Genomic DNA, 22221 nt, shown 5'->3' with positions numbered 1-22221 from the left:
TACTTTTTTTTACTAAAAAAAAGTCTTATTTTTCAACTAATGATGAATTGACTCTTTAATTCTCAAGTCTAGCTTCTGTAAAGGAAAGTTTAACTGCTTTAAAGACAAAATTCAAACATGTATATTTCAGAAATGGGGGGAAATACGGGGACATCAGTGTTGAACCCAAGGAAAAGAACATTTATTTATCCAAGGAAATTACTAAGAATGAATATTATGAGATTGGCCGCCTTTTCTTTCAAACTTGCATATTCTAACATCACACATGATACTTACGACATAATGCTTTAAATGCTGGCATTCTGGCCAAATGAGCATTTTGGGAGACTCTAGATACATAGATGGAATAGCTGAATAGTCTGTTTAGAATGCCCACCCTTTCAAATGAAAATACAGCCAAAATTCTATGATCTGATTTGTTTGAAACTATTAAATCCTGACAAAAAGCATGATTGCTTTGCCATTAAAATGTATAGAGTGGGGTAGTTTATTTCCAGTTAAAAAACCTTACACTTTCTCATGCAATCACAAGTTCTGGGATACTGGTCAGGCCAACTTTTAAAAGTTCCTCCTTTGCTATGTTATTCTCTGTAGTACCTCCTTCTACATCACACTAACCTAAATTGTGGTTTCTAGAGAAACCTTAAGTTTGGTGAACATATCAGTGACATTTCTTAGAGCTTACCATTGATTTCCAGAGTGGTACCTGTGACCATTTAAATCTTCAGATCAAATAAAAGCTGCAGTTGTAGCCACCATCTTGAACTTGAAAAAAGTTGCTTTTTATACCCACCTTATTTATTTGATTCTCTATTAGAATTAAAAGATGAGGATCCAGTTATTTTTAAATCACCGCTATAACTTTTCATTTCCTTACCAGCAGTGAGACTTGCAATTTCTTCAGAATCCTGATCTTTTTCATATTTAGTTGTTAATTTCTGTGGCATAAACATTTGGCTTGGAATGTAAGCCAGACGGTCACTTCCACTGTCTTCCAACACAAAAGATGAATCTCTGCCCACACTCAATTCCTGGCCAATGAAGCTGTTCTCTCCTGAAGAAATCTCTTCTGGCTCAGGGGTAAATCTAGAAGATAAAAGGGAAAGTTTTAGGTGAACCTATATAACTTTGGGAAATACAACTAAAATATCACAAAAATTTAATATAGTTAATTATTTCTTAGAAGAAAGACAATTGGGTGATAAAAATTTATTTCAATCAAATAATTTATTATACTACAGGAGAATTTTACTAAACATGTAAAGAAGAACTAATACCTATCCTTCTCAAACTATTCCAAAAAGTTCAAGAGGATGGAACACTCCCAAATTCATTCTACAAGGCCACCAGTACCCTGAAACCAAAACCAGACAAAGACACTACAAAGAAAGAAAATTACATGTCAATATCTTAGATGAGTACAGATGCAAAAATCCTCAACAAAATATTAGCAAAATGAATCCAACAGTATATAAGAAGATCATACACTGTGTCAAGTTGGATTTATTCCAGGGACACAAGAATGGTTCAACATACACAAATCAATCAGTGTGATATGCCACATTAACAAAAGGAAGGACAAAAATTACATGATCATCTCAATAGATGCAGAAAAAGCATTTGACAAAATTCAACCTCCATTCATGATAAAAACTCTCATCAAAGTGGGTACAGAAGGAACATATCTCAACATAATTAAAGACAATTTATGGCAAATCCACAGCTAACATATGCAGTGGTGGAAAGCTGAAAGGTTTTCCTCTAAATTTAGGGACAAGATAAGGCTATTTAACCACTTCTATTTAACAGTTTTGGAAGTCCTAGCCACAGAAATCAGATAAGAAAAAGAAATAAAAGGCATTCAAATTGGAAGGGAAGAAATAAAACTGTCCCTATTTGCAGATGTCATGATACTTTATATAGATACCCTAAAGTCTCTACCCAAAAACTATTAGAACCAATAAATGAATTAAGCAAAGTCACAGGACACAAGATTAATATACAGAAATCTGTTGTTTTTCTCTACACTAATAATGAACTATCAGAAAGAGAGAGTGAAAAACCAATCCCATTTAAAATCTCTTCGTGGGCTTCCCTGGTGGCGCAGTGGTTGAGAATCTGCCTGCCAATGCAGGGGATATTGGGTTCGAGCCCTGGTCTGGGAAGATCTCACATGCCATGGAGCAACTGGGTCCATGAGCCACAACTACTGAGCCTGCGCGTCTGGAACCTGTGCTCCGCAACAAGAGAGGCCACAACAGTGAGAGGCCCACCCACCGCGATAAAGAGTGGCCCCTGCTTGCTGCAACTAGAGAAAGCCCTCAAACAGAAATGAAGACCCAACACAGCCAAAAGTAAATAAATAAATAAATTTATTAAAAAACAAATCACTTCGAAAAGAATAAAATACCAAGGAGGTAAAAGACCCATACTCTGAAAACAATAAAACATTGATAAAGGAAATTAAAGATGATACAAAGAAATAGAAAGATATCCTGTGCCCTTAGATTGAAAGAATTAATATTGCTAAAATGACCATACTACCCAAAGGAGATTTAATGCAATTCCTAACAAAATACCCATGAAATTTTTCACAGAACTAGAACAAATAATCCTAAGGTTCATATGAAACCACAAAAGACGCTGAATTGCCAAAGCAAGGTTGAAAAAAAGAACAAAGCTGGAGATACCATCCTCCCAGACTTCAGACTATACTACAGAGCTACAGTAATCAAAACAGCAAGGTACTGGCACAAAAACAGATACAGAGATCAATGGAACAGAATAGAGAGCCCAGAAATAAGCCCACACACTTATGGTCACTTAATCTAGCTATGACAAAAGAGGCAAGAATATGGAATGGAGAAAAGACAGTCTCTCCAATAAGTGGTGCTGGGAAAACTGGACAGCTACATGTAAAACAATGAAATTAGAACACTTTCTCACACCATATACACAAATAAACTCAAAATAGATTAAAGACCTAAATGTAAGACCAGAAGCCACAAAATTCCTACAAGAGAATATAGGCAAAACATTCTCTGACATAAATCGCAAGCAATATTTTTTTTGTCTCTGCCTCCTAAAGCGAAAGAAATAAAAGTAAAAATAAAGAAATGGGACCTATTAAACTTAAAAGCTTTTGCACAGCAAAGGAAACAATTGAAAAAACTAAAAGACAACCTATGGTGTGGGAGAAAATATTTGCAAATGATATGACTGATAAGGGGTTAATATTCAAAAGAGATAAATAGCTCATACAGCTCAATATAAAAAAAACCAATTAAAAAATGGGCAAAAGAGCTAAATAGAAAGTTCTCCAAAGAAGACATACAAATGGCCAGCAGGCACACGGAAAGATGCTCAGCATTGCTAATTATCAGAGAAATACAAACCAAAACCACAATGAGATAGCTCCTCACACCTGTCAGAATGGCTATCATCAAAAAGTCTACAAATAACAAATGTTGGTGAGGATGTGGAGAAAAGGGAACCCTGTACACTGTTGGCACGAATGTAAATTGGTGCAGCGATTATGGAAAACACTATGGATGTTCCTTTAAAAACTAAAAATAGAGCTACAATATGATCCAGCAATTCGCATCCTGGGCATACATCCGAAGAAACACAAACACTAATTTGAAAAAATATATGAACCCCAATGTTCATAGCAGCACTATTTACAATAGCCAATACATGGAAGCAACCCAAGTGTCCATGAACAGATGACTGGCTTAAGAAGATGTGGTATATATACAATAGAATATTACTCAGCCATAAAAAAGAATGAATTATTGCCATTTGCAGCAACATGGATGGACCTAGAGAATATTACACTTAGTTAAGTAAGTCAGAGAGAGAAAGACAAATACTGTATGATATCACTTATATGTGGAATCTAAAAAATAATACAAATGAATGTATATAGCAAAACAGAAACAGACTCACAGATACAGAGAACAGACTAGTGGTTACCAGAGGGGAGAGGGTGCGGGAGGAGGAGCAGGTTAAGGGTAAGGGATTAAGAAATATAAACTACTGTGTATAAAATAGATAAGCAACAAGGATATTTTGTATAGCACAGGGACTTATAGCCATTATCTTGTAATAACTTTTAATTGAGTATAATCTATAAAAGTACTGAATCATTCTGCTGTACTCCTGAAACTCATATAATATTGTAAATCAACTATACTTCATTTTTTAAAAAAAGCATATACTGATACATTTGTGTAAATTCCCATTTATCCTTCCCTTTCTTGCCATCTGCTTATAGCCTATGAAACACTACTTTGGAATAAATCAAGTCTGATTTGTCACAGAGTTTTAGATAAATGACAAGAAACTCATAGGTTACTTGGGACAAGCAAATAATGTCTCAGTTTGATATCAATCTCCACAGAAAATGTAGAAAATAGTCATTTAATCTACCATCAACTTCTCTGAGAAGAATAAAACTATATAAAATATATCTCATTGACACCATGCTTCCTGAAATGGTGTCTACATTTGTATTCTTTGGAGTAAGAATGATAGTTTGAAAATATTGTGTTTTTATTTAGGTGATGGTAAAAAACATATTCAATATAAGTTTATTCTTATTCTATTAATCCACCTTTATGCAATTTCAAGTCCATGTTTATGTTTGCATTGATACTGTTGTTTGGCACCTGGCGGTACTACTTTAACTGTTGAGAATTAATGAGGAAAGGAAATAAAGTCAGACATAATATTATCAACAATACATTCACACCAAGCGAAAGCCAAATGATACAATGACTAGAGTGGGAATGATTGTTTTGCAATAGTGCAGGTGAACAAGTGCTGGGGAATCAAGCACTCACAGAACTGAGTGGGCAAGCTGAGAGCAGAGGTGACTCTGCAGCATGCATCATGTTTTACACATTTTACCAATATGCACCATATTATTAAAAAAATTTTTATTGAAGCATAGTTAATTTACAATGTTCTGTTAGCTTCAGGTATACAGTAAAGCGATCCATTTATACATACATATTTATGTGTATATATATATACATATATATGTGTATATATACACATATATATGTATATTTTTCAGATTCTTTTCCGCTATAGGTTATTACAAGATATTGAATATAGTCCTCTGTGTAGTCCTTGTAGTTTACCTATTTTATATATAGTAGTATGTATATGTTAATCCCAAACTCCTAATTTATCCCCCTCCCCTGAACCTTTCCCCTTTGGTAACTGTAAGTTTATTTTCTAAGTCTGTGAGTCTATTTCTCTTTTGTAAATAAGTTCATTTGTATCATTTTTTTAGATTACACATATAAGTGATATCATATGATATTTGTCTTTCTCTGTCTGACTTACTTCACTTAGTATGATAATCTCTAGGTCCATCCATGTTGCTGCAAATGGCATTATTTCATTTTTTATGGCTGAGTACCATTCATCTGTTGATGGACATTTAGGTTGTTTACATGCTTGGCTATAAAATTTCTTTTTTTAGTTTTTAGGAATTCTATCTTGGCAAAGCAGAATCATCTAATACATTAAGTTACTGTTTTAAATTTGTGCCTTACTGAGTTTCCTTGGGTTTGATGTACGAATTTATTTTTGTTTGATAGTTGCATAGGAACTATACACATATGGTATTTGCAGCTAGATTTGTGTTTGTACATGTTAAAATATTATATTAAAATGTAGTCCTGTAAGAATCAATTTTCCTTTAAATAAGAGTATTGTTTATTCCATGTTGGGAAACACTGCTTCACAGGACATCAGTGCCATATTGTCCTTCAGAAGGTGTGAGCTGCTGGATGCTTCCTTGTTAAACTACTAAGTATAAATGAAAGCTGACATGAGAGGAACATGTATTTGCATGAATTCTGAGGAACACTTCATCTTGCCATTTTGGATATATGGGATTTATGGGAAAGACCGCATCTATTTTGAGAAGCTCTTTGCTTAATTGCAATCTGACGGGACAGGGCCATTATGGGCTAACTCTGGGCTTTCACAGGCTGTAGTCAGGGATCCAAGCTTGGTGAAATAGAGAGAAAAGCACAGAGCAACCAAATGGGCCATTCTCGTTCTGTTTGAGGTTCAAGTCCATTCAGATTAATTATTTATATTTTCACTCAAGATAAAATTTTAAAGAAATTTATTTACATGTGCAACGATATTGTGGGGTCTTTCATGCTGTTTTGGGAATGAAACAATGAATCACATGGAACCCCATACTTCAGTAAGACAAGACATTGGGATAAACTGTAATAAGTGCCTCAGCAGAGGTGTAAAAAGTTATTTAAAAAGGAAAAACTGTGGATTTTGACTGAGTGTAAAGATGGGCTTTGAAGAGGAAACAGCTTTAATCAGGGCCATGAAGGATGGGTAAGATTTCACTGGAAGAAACAGGATCCCAGGCAGTGGGACAAGAGGTCCAGGAGGGTGAACTCCTGGACCTCTGATCACACAAGGCAGACAAGAGTCCAGTGTGGCCGGAACTCAGAGCTTATGATGGGGAGAGATGAGAAGTAAGGTTGAGGTGGGTTGAGACTGAATTCTGGGGTAAATTTCAATATGGAAATTTCTGAGAAAACCATGAATTTTAAAGCAAAATTGTAATAAGCTCATGAGGATGTTATAAAAACAATCCTGAAAGCATGCTTTTGTGCAACTTCTGCTACAGAAAATGGAATACATGAAGAGCCTTTCCTTCAGGGACCTTATCTGCCATCAGGCAGTTACACACCCCTCAGTCAATCCATAGTCACTTGTAAATATCAGAGCTTTCTAACTCACAGGAGATTGATACTTTGATTATCCTCTTCCTTTGAATTGATGAGTCTGCAGATGTTCTCAAGCATCAGTGGTGGGTACTGATTGAATCCTCCTATTGAGAGAGGAAAATTATAGTTATATTTTTAAACTAGAAATTGTATTTGCTAGGGAAAGAGAACTCCAACAGGAATCTTCTTGAAGCAATAAATGTCACTAAAGTATTTCAGCACAATTTGGCTTGGGTGAGAACAGAAAATAGTAGCAACTAGAAATAGCATTCAGAATTTGATTTTAGAACATTTTGCAGCCAAAAAATTACTGGGGTCATGGAAACAGACCTCCTCAAATTGTTCATTTAAGGGTTAATTGTGATGCAGAGACACGATTTCCATATGTTCAGGCTAACATAATTTTATTCTGATCCTATAATACTTTTTCACTCAGACTTATGCTAATAGAAAAAGTAATATTTTATTACATCATGCTATTTCTGTGCTTCTGCACCAATTAACACTGATTTCCTAGGAGGAAAATAATCACAGGAAAGATTTTAGCTAACTGACCTAAATAATATGTTCCTTTACCTCTTTCTATTGTTGTTCTATAAACTGTGGAATACTGAGAAATATATAATTTTCCCCTCATTCAGGAAAATAAATAGGTTTTAGTGAAAGGAAATCTTTGACCATTGAATGATCGAAGACTCTGTGAAAATATCTCACAGAATGTTTATGGTTTTATAATAATCATATTTCTCTTGTTCTAAGATGAGCATTTTTTTCTATTTCTCTGAAATGAGACTATGTCTTCTAATCAATTGCAGTTGACAGTTGCTATTGGTGAGGAAGGAATAGTGATGCCATTGTTATCGCCTGTACATGTGGGAACAACAAACGTGCTAGCACCAAAACTTGTAGAATTGGGGTCAGCAGTTTAGAAGAAATTTCCAGAAGTATTAGTAAAGGAGACTTTTAACCTCTACAAACCAAGTGGTTATGGGAAGACAGTGAATTGGATGTGCTTAACAACATTGCTCAGATGGAAATCAAAAGTAAGCTAGCTCTAATAATTGCAAAGCCTAATTTAAGAGCCTAGCAAGACCAGTTTTGTGTTATTTCATAGAGTCTTTTTAAAGTACTGCTTCATTGGGGTGCATTGACATATACACACTACTGTACATAAAATGGATAACTAATAAGGACCTACTGTATAGCACAGGGAACTCTTCTCAATACTCTCTGATGACCTGTATGGGAAAAGAATCTTAAAAAGAGTGGATTTATTATATGTATGGCTGATTCACTTTGCTGTGCAGCAGGAGCTGGCACGGCATTTTAAATCAACTATACACCAACAAAAATTAAATTAAGAAAAGATTTTCTTAAAAAATCCGTCATCGATCTTGATGGTATAAAGAAAAATATTGCATGGGAAAAGATGGGTATCAATGACTCTGAGTCAAGAAAGAGCTCACAAAAGTCAAATTTTGACTAGAAGAAGTTTTAGGAATGCCTTAACCAAGTCTATTTCACATATATTCCCTTTTTATGTAAGCACAAGAGTGACATATCATAGTCTCTCTAAAAGAACTCTTTTGAAGACTATAAAATAAAAAAAACTCTAACAGGGATGTCAGTATCAACATTTAACTGGAAGCACTTTTTCTTTCATTTTTCATAATACAATGGTGCATTATACAATGGAAGGCATTTAGAGTTAAAGAAATAACATGATGTTCCCAAAGGGGTAATTACTGGATTCTTCAGTTGAATATAAGTCACAGGAGAAAGGGGAAGCTCCTTCTGCAATGAAGAGTGAACTTCCAAGTGAACTTGGAAGAGTGAACTTCCCAGACGTTGTCACTATGGTGGTATTGAAGATTCCTTGGTGGAGTCTTCCTAGGGTGGAAGATACCTACGGTGGTGGGATTGGTTCCAACAGAACCTAACTCTACACTTGTCAGATTCCCAGAAAGAAAAGGTTCAGCTCTGATTCCATGGGATCCTCTAGAGCAGGATTTCTCAACCTCAATGCTATTGACATTTTGGGCTGGATTGTTCTTTGCTGTGGGGGGCGCCCTGTGCATTGTAGGATATTTAGCAGCATCCTTGGTCTCTACCCACTAAATACCAGTAGTATCCTCTCTCTTAGTTCTGACAACCAAAATTGTCTCCAGACATTTCCAAATGTCATCTGGGGGGCAAAATCATCTCCAGTTAACCACCTCTATAGAAAGAGCATTTCTCACACCACTTGTGGTGAAGGGCAAGGTATTTTTATTTCTAGCCTTTTGCAGACTGATACTTTTGGTTTATATCTTGTTCAATGAGACAATGTCCACTGTTTATACACTTGTATAATGTGGCAATGTCACATTGCTTTAAAAGTTTCTAGATGCTTATTCTCAGTTTCTTTCTTTACTCATAGTTTATGGACTAACATGGTCCAATGGGTAACAATTTGTAGTCCATTGGCCTAGAACCTTTCTACTCAAAGTGTGATCTGTGACCAAAAGCATTGACATCACTGAAGAACCTGTTAGAAATGCAGAATATTAGGCTCCATCCTACACATACTGAATCAGAACCTCCATTTTAACAAGATTCCTGTGTGGTCTGTATGCTCAGACTCTTTGGGAGCAGCACTCTCACACAGATCTCCAGGGTACTCCAAGGTTGGAAATAAACCAGGTGTAGCAGGGAAAACTTTTATTTAAATGCTCAACCTGGAGACCACCTAAGAGCTGCTAGAACTTCTTTACATTGAGCAAGTGAAGTTCAGGAGATCTCCAGTCACTCTGTTCCTTCTAGTGCTGAGATTTTGGCTAAGAGACATTATATCATGAAAAAAGTCTCACCGCATTATGACCAAAGCATAAACAGGGTATAACCAAGATGTGTCCTATTCCTGTCCCCTTTTCACCATCTAATTCACATATTTTGGTTAGCTATAGATACAGAGGTATGTTAGGTTATCAATACTACTAACAAACACTAATTTATTAAAACAAAGAGAAAATAAAATAGTGACTTACGTCTAACTGAGTACACAAATGGCTTTAAAAACTTCACAACGTAATCCAGGTTTGGTTTATGAATTCTCCCAAGCTGTATCAGATGGTGATCAAGTGGGTGGCTGGCTAGCTCCTCCATGTCCTCCTTATGTGTAGAGCCCAGAGAAATCACAAATATGCCATAGCCTTGACACTTGGCCCTCAGAGCCATCTTCTTTAAGAATTCCTTTTTCTCATGATTTCTTCCAGCAGAGACTACAAAGATGACTCTATGTTTTCTCAGTTTGGGTGTTCCTGGGAAGAGATACTCCACAGTCCACAGTAGGGCACGGCCAATGGTGGATTCTCCATTTAGCTGTTGGAGGTAAGTCTGAATGTGCCTCTTCATTAGAGCTTGATTGTCATAAGTTGTAAACTCAAACTCTGTTTTTACCGCATCCTTCTTCCTCCCATCCCAAGGAGAGTAGCTCAACAAGGCAATCCTATCACCAGAGTCTGAGGTTACAGGGTCTGAGGCAATATCAAAGTTGTCAAGTATTGAGCTCACCAAGGCTTTGACATCCTTAAACTCATCACTTGTTATATTCCTAGAATTGTCTAAGAGGAAGGCGACATCCATGTATGAATTTTCAGGTAAGAAAATCTCTTTCTTGCAAGTATTTGGAAAACATTTATCTGAAAACACATAGAGACTTATCATTGGTTCAATGTTGGCACAAGAAGACACTGTTGTTTGAGATCTTCAAGTGAATAAGGGACTGATTACCAAAAATTAATCATCTGATCAATACCTCTTCAATCTCACATCATTTAAATTAATAAGGAATTTTCAACGTCCCCATAATTTCTGTGGCCACTAGCAGACAATTTGGGAATGTCTTTGTTGAAAGCAGATGTAAGTAAGATGTATACTTAAAGTCTATAAGACATGTCCAAACTCTTTTAGAAAATATTTTAAATATTTTAGAAGCTTTTGATACAAACTATCAAATTGTCCCCAGGAAAAGCCGAATCAATTGGGATAATCTTCTAAACCGATTTTCACATTCTATGGAAACTTCAAACATTACAGAGATTGAAACTCTGACATTTGGTGTTGAAGGATTGGAAAACTTAGAATCTACAATCAAAAATATAATTCTTTGATAAAGGTAGATTTAATAACTCACCCAGAAGGCATTTAAGTGTTTCAGCACAATAAATTCTTCTCATTAGTCTTACCATAGCAAAGAATACAGTGCCGAAGTCTTTCTAATGGTTCATATTCCCCATTTGGAGGAACAGGAAGCACCTGAAATGTTCCCGTGTTGTCAAACTGCATTGAAAAAGAAGTATATGCTTACTTGCTCATTTTCTTTAGTCATCATCAGCAATACACTGTACACACACTTTAAGAGTTTGAAAAACACCTAACTAATGACCATCACCTTGCATTGTAGCCCATTGCTCTATTCAGTGCATCTTTATGCATACACACACACACACACACACTATCCCCCCTTGATCCTAAACATAACCCAAGGAAGCATATAGAACAGGTATGAGCAACCCAATTTTATGATGAGGAAACTGCCACAAGTTAACCACAAGATTCACCCACTGGGGTAGATATTAATATCTCATTCTTATCTCCAAACCTGCAATTCTGCACTGAATTTTCACACACTTCTGATTATGCACCAGCTGTTTATATACTATACATCAGTTTCTGGGGTTGGGTCTTGCAGAAATTTTACATTCACAAGTTTCCTTTAGCCTCTTTAAGTAGTGATTCCAACTATTTCCAACCAATCACACTATCTAGAAGAAGGCATATCTTTCAGATGTCAAGTGGATTTCTCCAATCACAAATTCCAATCAAAAGTTTATTCCATATTACTCAGCCATAAAATAAGTGAAATAATGCCATTTGCAGCAACATGGATGGGCCTAGAGATTATCATACTAAGTGAAGTCAGAAAGAGAAAGACAGATACCATGTGACATCACTAGTGGAATCTAAAATATGACACAAATGAACATATCTACAAAACAGAAATAGACTCCCAGACATAGAGAACAGACTTGTGATTGCCAAGGGGGTGGGAGGGGAGGGATGGATTGGGAATTTGGGATTAGAAGGTGTAAACTATTATATGTAGAATGGATAAACAACAAGGTCCTACTGTATAGCAAAGGGAACCATATTCAATATCCTGTGGTAAACCATAATGGAAAAGTATATAAAAGAGAATGTATATGTATGCCTATATATATATATGTGTGTGTGTGTGTGTGTATACATATATATATAACTGAATCACGTTCTGTACAGCAGAAATTAACACAGCATGTAAATCAACTATACTTCAATTTTTAAAAGTTCTATTCCAAAAGTATGTAGACAGAGGACACTAAGTCTATTCAAAATTCTTGGTAGTACACTGCCTGATTTTGTCTGTTTCTTGATTATATTTTGCTTTGATACTCACTGAAATGGGCAATATATAGCATTCATTCATTCAGACTCAATAACTATATATTGGGCATTTACTCTGTATGAGGCACCATGCAATACAGACAATTTAATTACAATAATAGAAATCTACAATTCCCAGGTGATGAGGGGATCTCTCAATCAACAGAGATGCTCATGCTTTTGTTCTTTCTCCCTTGTGAAATTAAAAGGTAGAAAAACCACCCCCTCTGTTTTTCTGTAAAGTGCTGACTGAGCATTTGGTAATATTTATTATCATTCCAGCCTTATAGTTAGAAAGTAGCTACTACATTCCTACTCTCTAGTTTTTATGAAACTGGATACTTTGGGTGTCATTTTGTGTTTGACCTTGTTGGTCCCCCATGTAAAGATTAACTGCAACCTTGGTAATCAAGGAAGTTTATTCACAGGAGTCAACCACATGTTCTTCATTCATCCATGCATTCATTCAACAAATATTTATTGAATGGCTACAATGTTAAATAGGTAATATTCTAGGTGCTGGAGATACAGAAATGAACAAAGCAGATAAAATCTCTATCCTACATTCTAGTGGGGGGACATATACCATAACAAAACCAATAAATAAATTATCTATGTTGGGAAGTAATTATTTTTATAGAAACGACTTCAAATTCCTACAATCCTTTCTGTCAGGATCTATTCTCCCTATGACTCCTATTTCCAAAATATTCATGGATATCTTACGATTATTGACTCTCTTCATGTTATAGAGGGCTTTTCTTTTTATAGTAGACATGTGTATTTGTGTAAAAATAGACCTTTATAGGGCTTCCCTGGTGGCGCAGTGGTTGAGAGTCCGCCTGCCAATGCAGGGGACACGGGTTCGTGCCCCGGTCCGGGAAGATCCCACATGCTGCGGAGCGGCTGGGCCCGTGAGCCATGGCCGCTGAGCCTGCGCGTCCGGAGCCTGTGCTCCGCAACGGGAGAAGCCACAACAGTGAGAGGCCGCGTACCACAAAAAAAAAAAAAAAAAAAAAAAAAAGACCTTTATAGCCTCTTGGATGACATAATGATTCCACCCAGGTCCAGGAGCATGTATTTCATGGATAATGAGTAGATTTTAAAATAGTTGAACAGTAGATGGAGAAGTTCTTCAGTTTGCGGGGAGAAAGAGGGAAGCAAAGATCCCATGAGAATCTGTGAATCCAAAAGTGATGGAACCTCTCTTGGGAAAAAGGGTTCATACCCATCAAAGTTTTACACATTAAGGGTTCAAAAACCCCATAAACTTCACCTATTACAGGTTAAGACCAGCTGTTCAATGAGATACAGCTAGCAGATGACAGATTTGAGAAACACCAGGTTGGCAGAGGGCTGGTAAAGCATTATATTGATAGCCCTATTTCAAATCTTGATTTAGCCACTTAATAGCTGTACAAAATTGAAGAAGTCACTCAAACTCTCTGGGCCTCAGTTTCCTGATTTTTAAATGGAGATAACGTGCATTTACTTCAGAGGGTTGGCGAATGCCTGAGTGTGTATGTAAAGCTCTAGGGACAGTGCCTGGTGCCCAGCAGGACCTGAACAAAGGTGGCTGCTATCATTGGCTACTGTGCTTATTAAAAATTGGATTTCATGGACCCTGGCAACAATACAGCTGTGAAAATTGCAAAGGGGTCAAGAGGCCACATCTGTCCCCCTACTCCCCAGTATTCCTGTCCTGCCAGTACTAATATCTTAAAAATAAATATGTTGACCAGGGAAGTACCTACCTCAAAAGCCTCCTCAAGGGAAACTCTTTCATTAAAAGCAAAGACAGCAGGGCTGATATCCAAGGCACTAAACTCCATGGTGGCTGTGATGATGGATGACCTACTGGCAGATTGTCCATTGCTAAAAAACACAGCGACTCTCTGCACATTGGCTCCTGCTAACGTCCGCTTGAAGATGTTCCGAGCCACAAACTTCATCGAGTTACCAATGTCTCGGACTTCTCCAGAGTTTTGATATTTAATTTGGGAAAGAAGCTGAAGGAGTTGCTTCTTACTATGGTAGTCAGACCCACGGATGAGGTAGTTGGTGTCTAAGTCGAAGGAAACCACAACAACTCTTGCTCCCACAGGGCAATTATTTTCCCTGATGTGAAGGTCATTGACAATAGAAATGATGATGTCCCTCGTTTCATTAAATCTCTGCTCTGTGATATCGTAGGACTGGTCCAGGGCAAATACTAGCTCTGTTGGATACACTGGACACTTTTCTACAAAAATGAGAAGCAAAAGTATTAAGTTATTTCACTGGGTCAAAAGCCTTTCCCATTCCCTTTACTCCAGCGAGATAGGTTGACACTGAGGTCTGGGAAAATGCAAGTGTCACGTAAACCCTAGAACCAGAGGTACCCACATGTAAAGGGAGGAAAAGACTCTCCTTTGTTAGTTTGAAGGTGTTACCTAAATACAGAGCAGTGATATTTTGCTATATAATGCTCAGACTTCACTGCCCACCATCAGTTTACTATTTAAAAAGAAATTGGTAGGAGTATTTGAGCTGATGGAACTTGCTGTATCTTGATTGTGGTGGTGATTACATGAATCTATGCATGTGTAAAAACTGAACAAAAGAGTGAATTTTACTGCATGGAAAATTTTTAAAGGAAACTATGGCTTATCAGAAAATCTGAAGGTAAGGCAACCCTCTTGCACTGTTGGTGGGAATGTAAATTCATACAGCCACTATGGAGAACTGTATGGAGGTCCCTTAAAAAACTAAAAATAGAATTACCATATGACCCAGAAATCCCACTACTGGGAATATACCCAGAGAAAACCATAATTCAAAAAGAATCATGTAACACAATGTTCACTGCAGCTCTATTTACAATAGCCAGGGCATGCAAGCAACCTAAATGCCCATCGACAGATGAATGGATAAAGAAGCTGTGGTACATATATATGCTGGAATATTACTCAGCCATAAAAAGGAACAAAATTGGGTCATTTGTAGAGACGTGGATGGATCTGGAGACTGTGATACAGAGTGAAGTAAGTCAGAAAGAGAAAAATAAATATTGTATATTAACGCATATATGTGGAACCTAGAAAAATGGTACAGATGACCAGTTTGCAGGGCAGAAATAGAGACACAGATGTAGAGAACAAACATATGGACACCAAGTGGGGAAAGTGGTGGTGGGGGGTGGTGGTGGTGTGATGAATTGGGGGATTGGGATTGACATGTATATACTAATATGTATAAAATGGATAACTAATAAGGACCTGCTGTATAAAAAAAAAAAAATTCAAAAAAAAATCTGAAAGTTTATTCTCTTCAAAAATCTTCGGAAATGGGGCTTCCCTGGTGGCGCAGTAGTTGAGAGTCCGCCTGCTGATGCAGGGGTCACAGGTTCGTGCACCAGTCCAGGAAGATCCCACATGCCACGGAGCGGATGGGCCCATGAGCCATGGCCGCTGAGCCTGCGTGTCCGGAGCCTGTGCTCCGCAACGGGAGAGGCCACAAGAGTGAGAGGCCCACGTACCACACAAAAAAAAAAAAAACAAAACAAAAAACTTCAGAAATGATCTACTAATAATGATAAAGTCAGCTGGAAGATTTTCATCCACTTATGTGCAAACATTTATTGAGTATCCACCATGTGAAATGCAGGGTAACATGTGCTGTGAGATACATACGAAGATGAACAAATCCAAGTTTGCCCTCGAGGAACTTGTCTGGGGAAGATCACGATATTGAAAGGTAGAGAGTGATTATTATTCTTCACAGGAATTCAGAGGACAAAGAGGCTGTTTCCAGAGAGAGAGGATTTCAGGGGCTTTGGGATGACAGCGAGGGTGGCAGGAGGAAGGGGGCAGCACAGTGGACCATGGCAGGCTTTCAACAAGCTATTATAAAGATGGGACTGTCTGTAATCTCCAACTCAATCCTAATAGTTTTATGATGACTGCACTTTGGGAATTTCATAGGTAATCTGCCCTATGTATCAAACCAAACTTTTCAAAGTCCTTGTTAAAGTCTGAACACAGGAAGAGAAAATGAAATTATTTAAAAATTAAGCACCCCCTCATCTACATCTACTCTCCCCAATCTGGCTAACTATCAAAATGCATAAAACTCAAAATATAGCATCTCCCCACCATTGTTACCAGTAACAGAAATAGAAGAGGAAGTGTTGATTTTGAGATGTATTTTGAATCAAGACATTTTGCTGTGAAGAAATTTTTAAAATATGCAAGCCAATAATGAACAAGAAAATGAGAAAAATGGGCTATGCCTTATTTCTTAGCCCTATACTAAAAATGATTAATGAAGTGGTAGATAGCATCTTCAGAGCTGACTTATCATCACAGATTTTCCTAGAAGGCAGCAGCAGTTTCCATTTATTTTTAATCTCTCCCTTTCTTAGTGCCCAGTAGGGTACCTGATAAATTTAATTCAAACCCCTGATGTTTTACTGAGTGCTTAGATTTACTAAGAATTTTTTTTTTTTTTTTTGGAATAAAGTGAATGGTGCCAAACTTTGGGATGAGCTCAAAGATCTGGTGGATCTATGTCAGCAGGCCTCTAGGAGACCAGGAGCTCTTGGAGTTGACTTAACCGGCTCAGAGGTGACATCATCCGAGGGGTCTAAGGCAACACAGAACACCGACTGTAGTCTAGGCCCCAAGAAGACGATCCTCCATCCTCTGGGTCCGGCTGACGAGTGGTGGGCACATGGAGGTGAAAGGTGTGAATGGAGGTCAGAGAGAGGAAAGGAAACATTGCCCGTCCAAGGAGCCAGTGTCCATGGACTCAGCAGCAGATGGAACAACAGAATGGGTCAGGCAGCGAGCAGCCCTGCACTGAATTGCCCAGCAACACAGGACCTACCCCGTGAAGAAAATTAGTTGGAAACTGGCAGGACCTGGAAAGAACAGCAATGTGAAAGATCTGGGAGCTGGCAGTCAGCATTTTATAGTTAAGTCCAAACATGACACTTAAAATTATAGTCATAATAAGTGTCTGCACAGAAGGAAGAAGTCTCTTTTCCCATGGGGATGAGAGTTTCTTATTTTTTCTTTGTGAAGTGTTTATTCAAATATTTTGCCCATTTACTTTTATTTTTTTTATTTATTGAAGTATAGTTGATTTACAGTGTTGTGTTAGTTACAACAAAGTGATTCAGTTAGACATACATATATATATATATATATATTTTTCCCAATTCTTTTCCCTTATAGGTTGTTATAAACTATTGAGTATAGTTCCTTGTGCTATACAGTAGGTCCTTGTTGGTTATCTATTTTATATATAGTAGTGTGTATATGGTCTTGTCAGAATGCAAGAATTATTTCAGCAAGCTGCATAATATGGTAAGAATACTCACCTTTCCAACAAGCTATAAAGAGGAGAGAGAGAGAAAGAGTCTGTTACACTTTTGGAATGCTGACTAAAATTAATCCAAAAAATAAAATTTCAACAAAGTTTAATGTTCTGTTTAACTCTAATTGCAAATGGGGCTAGTTTCTAGTAACAGGAAGCCAAGGTTAAAGGATGGAGGAGGGTGGACACAGAAGTTTATTATTTTGTGGATCTTCCTGACCTTTCCTTCTTGTGAGCTGTGGCCAGCAGACATTAGCAGAATTCTGGTTGAAATTTGAATCACTGATCACTTGTTTTAGAAACAGAACAGATGAGCCTCTGATTAAAAGGTAAGATAGCTAAAATTCAATTTGTTTTGTCTCTATTTTACAGCCTTCTGAGAGCCATTCAACAAGGCAGGACTAAAATACGGGGTCTTATTTTCTTCCCTGATGAGCACCTTGGGAACCTCTATTTTTCTGCAGAGCTGTGGAGATTTCCAAATGAACTTCGTCTCTGCTAAAAAAAAATACAGCTCCTGTGTTTGTGTGAACTTGTATCCAGATTGAGGGAACCCCCTTCTTTCTCCCGAGCATCTGATTTCTCCAAGTGATTTACCTGGTAAGCATGAGATGTAACAGGGGGAAATATTGGCAAATCTTGAAGAAAGCACAGGCCTGACAATTTCCATGTTCATTTTACTCAATCCCTAGGAAGCAAATGAATCACTCCGAGACAATAAAAGATTTTACTAGCCCTGGCAACAAATTGGTCATCCATCCTGCTGGCCCACAGCCCACAGACACCCTCACATCAACCCTAGGAACATTTTTGTTTGTCTTCATCCTACAGTTGCTGAGATGCTGACTGCCAACAGAGAGCACACAGAACTCACGGCCTCCTCTGCATCTCAAGGCCTGAAATAGATCTCTCTTCCTGACTAAGAAGTCCCATTTGTTAACCTCCAGCCCAGCTGTGAGGCCAGAAGAACAAACTCTAGAATTAGGTGCATTTGTCTGAGTTTCAGTCTGGGGAAACTACTTGACCTCCTTTAGGGTGTTTCTTTTTTTCAATTTAGCTTTTCCTGAAAATTCTCTTTCTTATGTCTCTCCTTCTAAGACTCCAATTACTTGGGCCCTCCTGTTTTATTCCCAACCTCCCTTTCTCTCTCCTTTCTCCCCAGCTTCCTAGATCTCTTACTTTATTTTGGGGGAAGTTCCCACCCACCATCCCAGGGCCCTCATGCCAGTGTGGCTGGAGCTGCTGTAGGGCTGAAGAACAAACATGGTGCAGAAGGGGTCCAACCTCGCAGGGCATCTGAATTAGCTCCAAAGGCCTGTCACCCAAACCCCTATCTCAGTTCTGTATTCTAGAGTTCCATGCTCTCTGATCAGCACCCTGTCTGGTTATAGACTCTGCCCACTCCCCAACAACCCCTTAATTTCTTGGCTAACTCCTTTCATGCAGTGTTGGAAAATGCCCTCACACCCCAAATCCTCCAAGATAGGTATTCACCTCCCTGCCCCTTCCACCCCTTGGGTCTTCCCTGATTTAGATCACACACTCCTCTCCCTACAATAGCTCTCCCCTTGTCCTCTCCCTGTGCCCCAGGCTGGTTCTCACCTCCTCCCTGTGCTGAAGAGCCTTTCAGCTCTCAAGTGACATCTTTGACATGGGTTCCCCCACTCAACCTTGGAGTTTTCTCCACTGGCTGCTTCTTGCCACTTTCCAAGTTGCCCACACCTGGGACTTCCTCATCTCTGCAGTGCCATTTTTTCTGGTGTTGGGCCCACTCTTTTTGCTAATGGATCTCCCTGGGTTCAATCCTTGGAATTCCATTTCTGTCTCTCTAGTTTCACATCCTTTGGAAGCTCATTCATCCCTGTGGCTCTAAGGACGTTAGTAACTCCAGCTTCCATTCTGCCTGTAGATCATTTCACTTTAGGGTCTACACAGCATTCCTCTGCCTCTAAAATGTTTAAACTCATCACTTCTTCCTACCAATAGATTTTCTTCACAATTCTTCCTCTCTCTTCTCATCCTCAGTGGTACCAAACCTCTCCCGCTGTGGCCTTAGAGTTTTAATTTATTTTTTATTTTATTTTAATTATTTATTTTTTTATACAGCAGGTTGTTAGTTATCTATTTTATACATATTAGTGTATACATGTCAATCCCAATCTCCCCATTCATCCCACCCCACTTCCTCCCCCCGGCTTTCCTCCCTTGGTGTCCATACGTTTGTTCTCTACATCTGTGTCTCTATTTCTGCCTTGCAAACTGGTTCTTCTGTACCATTTTACCAGATTCCACATATATGCACTAATATACGATATTTGTTTTTCTCTTTCTGACTTACTTCACTCCATATGACAGCCTCTGGGTACAACCGTGTCTCTACAAATGACCCAATTTCATTCCTGTTTATGGCTGAGTAATATTCCATTGTATATATGTACTACATCTTCTTTAGCCATTCATCTGTCAGTGGACATTTAGGTTGCTTCCATGACCTGGTTATTGTAAATAGTGCTGAAATGAACATTGGGGTGCATGCATCTTTTTGAATTATGGTTTTCTCAGGGTATATGCCCAGTTGTGGGATTGCTGGGTCATATGGTAATTCTATTTTTAGTATTTTAAGGAACCTCCATACTGTTCTCCATAGTGGCTGTATCAATTTACATTCCCACCAAGAGTGCAAGACGGTCCCATTTTTTCCACACCCTCTCCAGCATTTATAGTTTGTAGAGTTTGCCATGACGACCATTCTGACTGGTGTGAGGTGATAACTCATTGTGGTTTTGATTTGCATTTCTCTAATGATTAGTTATGTTGAGCATCTTTTAATGTGCTTCTTGGCCATCTGTATGTCTTCTTTGGAGAAATGTCCATTTAGGTCTTCTGCACATTTTTGGATTGGGTTGTTTGTTTTGTTAATATTGAGCTACATGAGCTGTTTATATAATTTGGAGATTAACCTTTTGTCCGTTGATTCATTTGCAAATATTTTCTCCCATTCTGAGGGTTTTCTTTTCATCTCATTTATAGTTTCCTTTATTGTGCAAAAGCTTTTAAATTTCATTAGGTCCCATTTGTTTATTTTTGTTTTCATTTCCATTACTCTAGGAGGTGGGTCAGAAAAGCCCTTGCTGTGATTTATGTCAAAGAGTGTTCTTCCTATGTTTTCCTCTAAGAGTTTTATAGTGTATGGCCTTATATTTAGGTCTTTAGTCCATTTTGAGTTTATTTTTGTGTATGGTGTTAGGAAGAGTTCTAATTTCATTCTTTTACATGTAGCTGTTCAGTTTTCCCAGCAGCACTGTTTTTTCTCCATTGTTTATCCTTGCTTCCTTTGTCACAGGTTAATTGACCATAGGTGCGTGGGTGCATCTCTGGGCTTTCTATCCTGTTCCATTGATCTATATGTCTGTCTTTGTGCCAATACCATACTGTCTGATTACTGTAGCTTTGTAGTATAGTCTGAAGTCTGGGACCCTGATTCCTCCAGCTCTATTTTTTCCCCTCAGGATTGTATTGGCTATTTGGGGTCTTTTGTGTCTCCATACAAATTTTAAGATTTTTTGTTCTAGCTCTGTAAAAAAATGTCACTGGTAATTTGAGAGGGATTGCATTGAATCTATAGATGGCTTTGTGTAGTACAGTCGTTTTCACAATACTGATTCTTCCAATCCAAGAACATGGTATATCTCTCCATCTGTTTGTGTTATCGTTGATTTCTTTCATCAGTGTCTTATGGTTTTCTGAGTACAGGTCTTTTACCTCCTTCAGGAGGTTTATTCCTAGGTATTTTATTCTTTTTGTTGTGATGGTGAATGGGATTGTTTCCATAACTTCCTTTTCTGATCTTTCATTGTTAGTGTATAGGAATGCCAGAGATTTCTGTGCATTAATTTTGTATCCTGCAACTTTATCAAATTCATTGATTAGCTCTAGTAGTTTTCTGGTGGCATCTTTAAGATTATCTATGTATAGCATCATGTCATCTGTAAACAGTGACAGTTTTACTTCTTCTTTTCCAATATGTATTCCTTTTTCTTCTCTGATAGCGGTGGGTAGGGCCTCCAAAACTATGTTGAATAATAGTGGTGAGAGTGTACATCCTTGTCTTGTTCCTGGTCTTAGAGGAAATGCTTTCCGTGTTTCACCATTCAGAATGATGTTTGCTGTGGGTTTGCTGGATATAGCCTTTATCATGTTGAGGTAGGTTCCCTCTATACCCACTTTCTGGAGAGTTTTTATCATAAATGGGTGTTGAATTTTGTTAAAAGCTTTTTCTGCATCTACTGAGATTATCATATGGTTCTTATCCTTCAGTTTGTTAATATGGTATATCACATTGATTGATTTGTGTATATTGAAGAATCCTTGCATCCCTGGATAAATCCCACTTGATCATGGTGTATGATCCTTTTAATGTGTTGTTGGATTCTGTTTGCTAGCATTTTGTTGAGGACTTTTGCATCTATATTCATCAGTGATATTGGTCTGTAATTTTCTTTTTCTGTAGTATCTTTGTCTGGTTTTGGTATCAGGCTGATGGTGGCCTCATAGAATGAGTTTGGGAGTGTTTCTTCCTCTGCAATTATTTGGAAGAGTTCAAGACGGTTGCGTGTTAGCTCTT

At 37.9% G+C, this 22221-nt stretch overlaps 1 protein-coding gene across 1 annotated transcript in view; it reads right to left on the bottom strand.

Moving 5' to 3' along the window:
- The window catches only part of COL6A5 (collagen type VI alpha 5 chain), a 107150-nt gene that overhangs the window by 25846 nt on the left and 59083 nt on the right, over window positions 1–22221 (bottom strand). Inside the window, exons 31-37 of the mRNA XM_065876871.1 lie at window positions 17602–17613; window positions 13994–14481; window positions 11003–11096; window positions 9803–10456; window positions 6803–6880; window positions 4089–4101; window positions 878–1086 (exon numbers count right to left, since the gene is read on the bottom strand). Coding sequence (XP_065732943.1) covers window positions 878–1086; window positions 4089–4101; window positions 6803–6880; window positions 9803–10456; window positions 11003–11096; window positions 13994–14481; window positions 17602–17613 — 1548 coding nt within the window. The remainder of the gene's footprint in view (window positions 1–877; window positions 1087–4088; window positions 4102–6802; window positions 6881–9802; window positions 10457–11002; window positions 11097–13993; window positions 14482–17601; window positions 17614–22221) is intronic.

Source organism: Phocoena phocoena, chromosome 4 (assembly GCF_963924675.1).
Source record: "Phocoena phocoena chromosome 4, mPhoPho1.1, whole genome shotgun sequence".
In the NCBI taxonomy this organism is placed as follows: Eukaryota; Metazoa; Chordata; class Mammalia; order Artiodactyla; family Phocoenidae; genus Phocoena; species Phocoena phocoena.
This window is presented reverse-complemented; position numbering and strand designations above follow the sequence as displayed.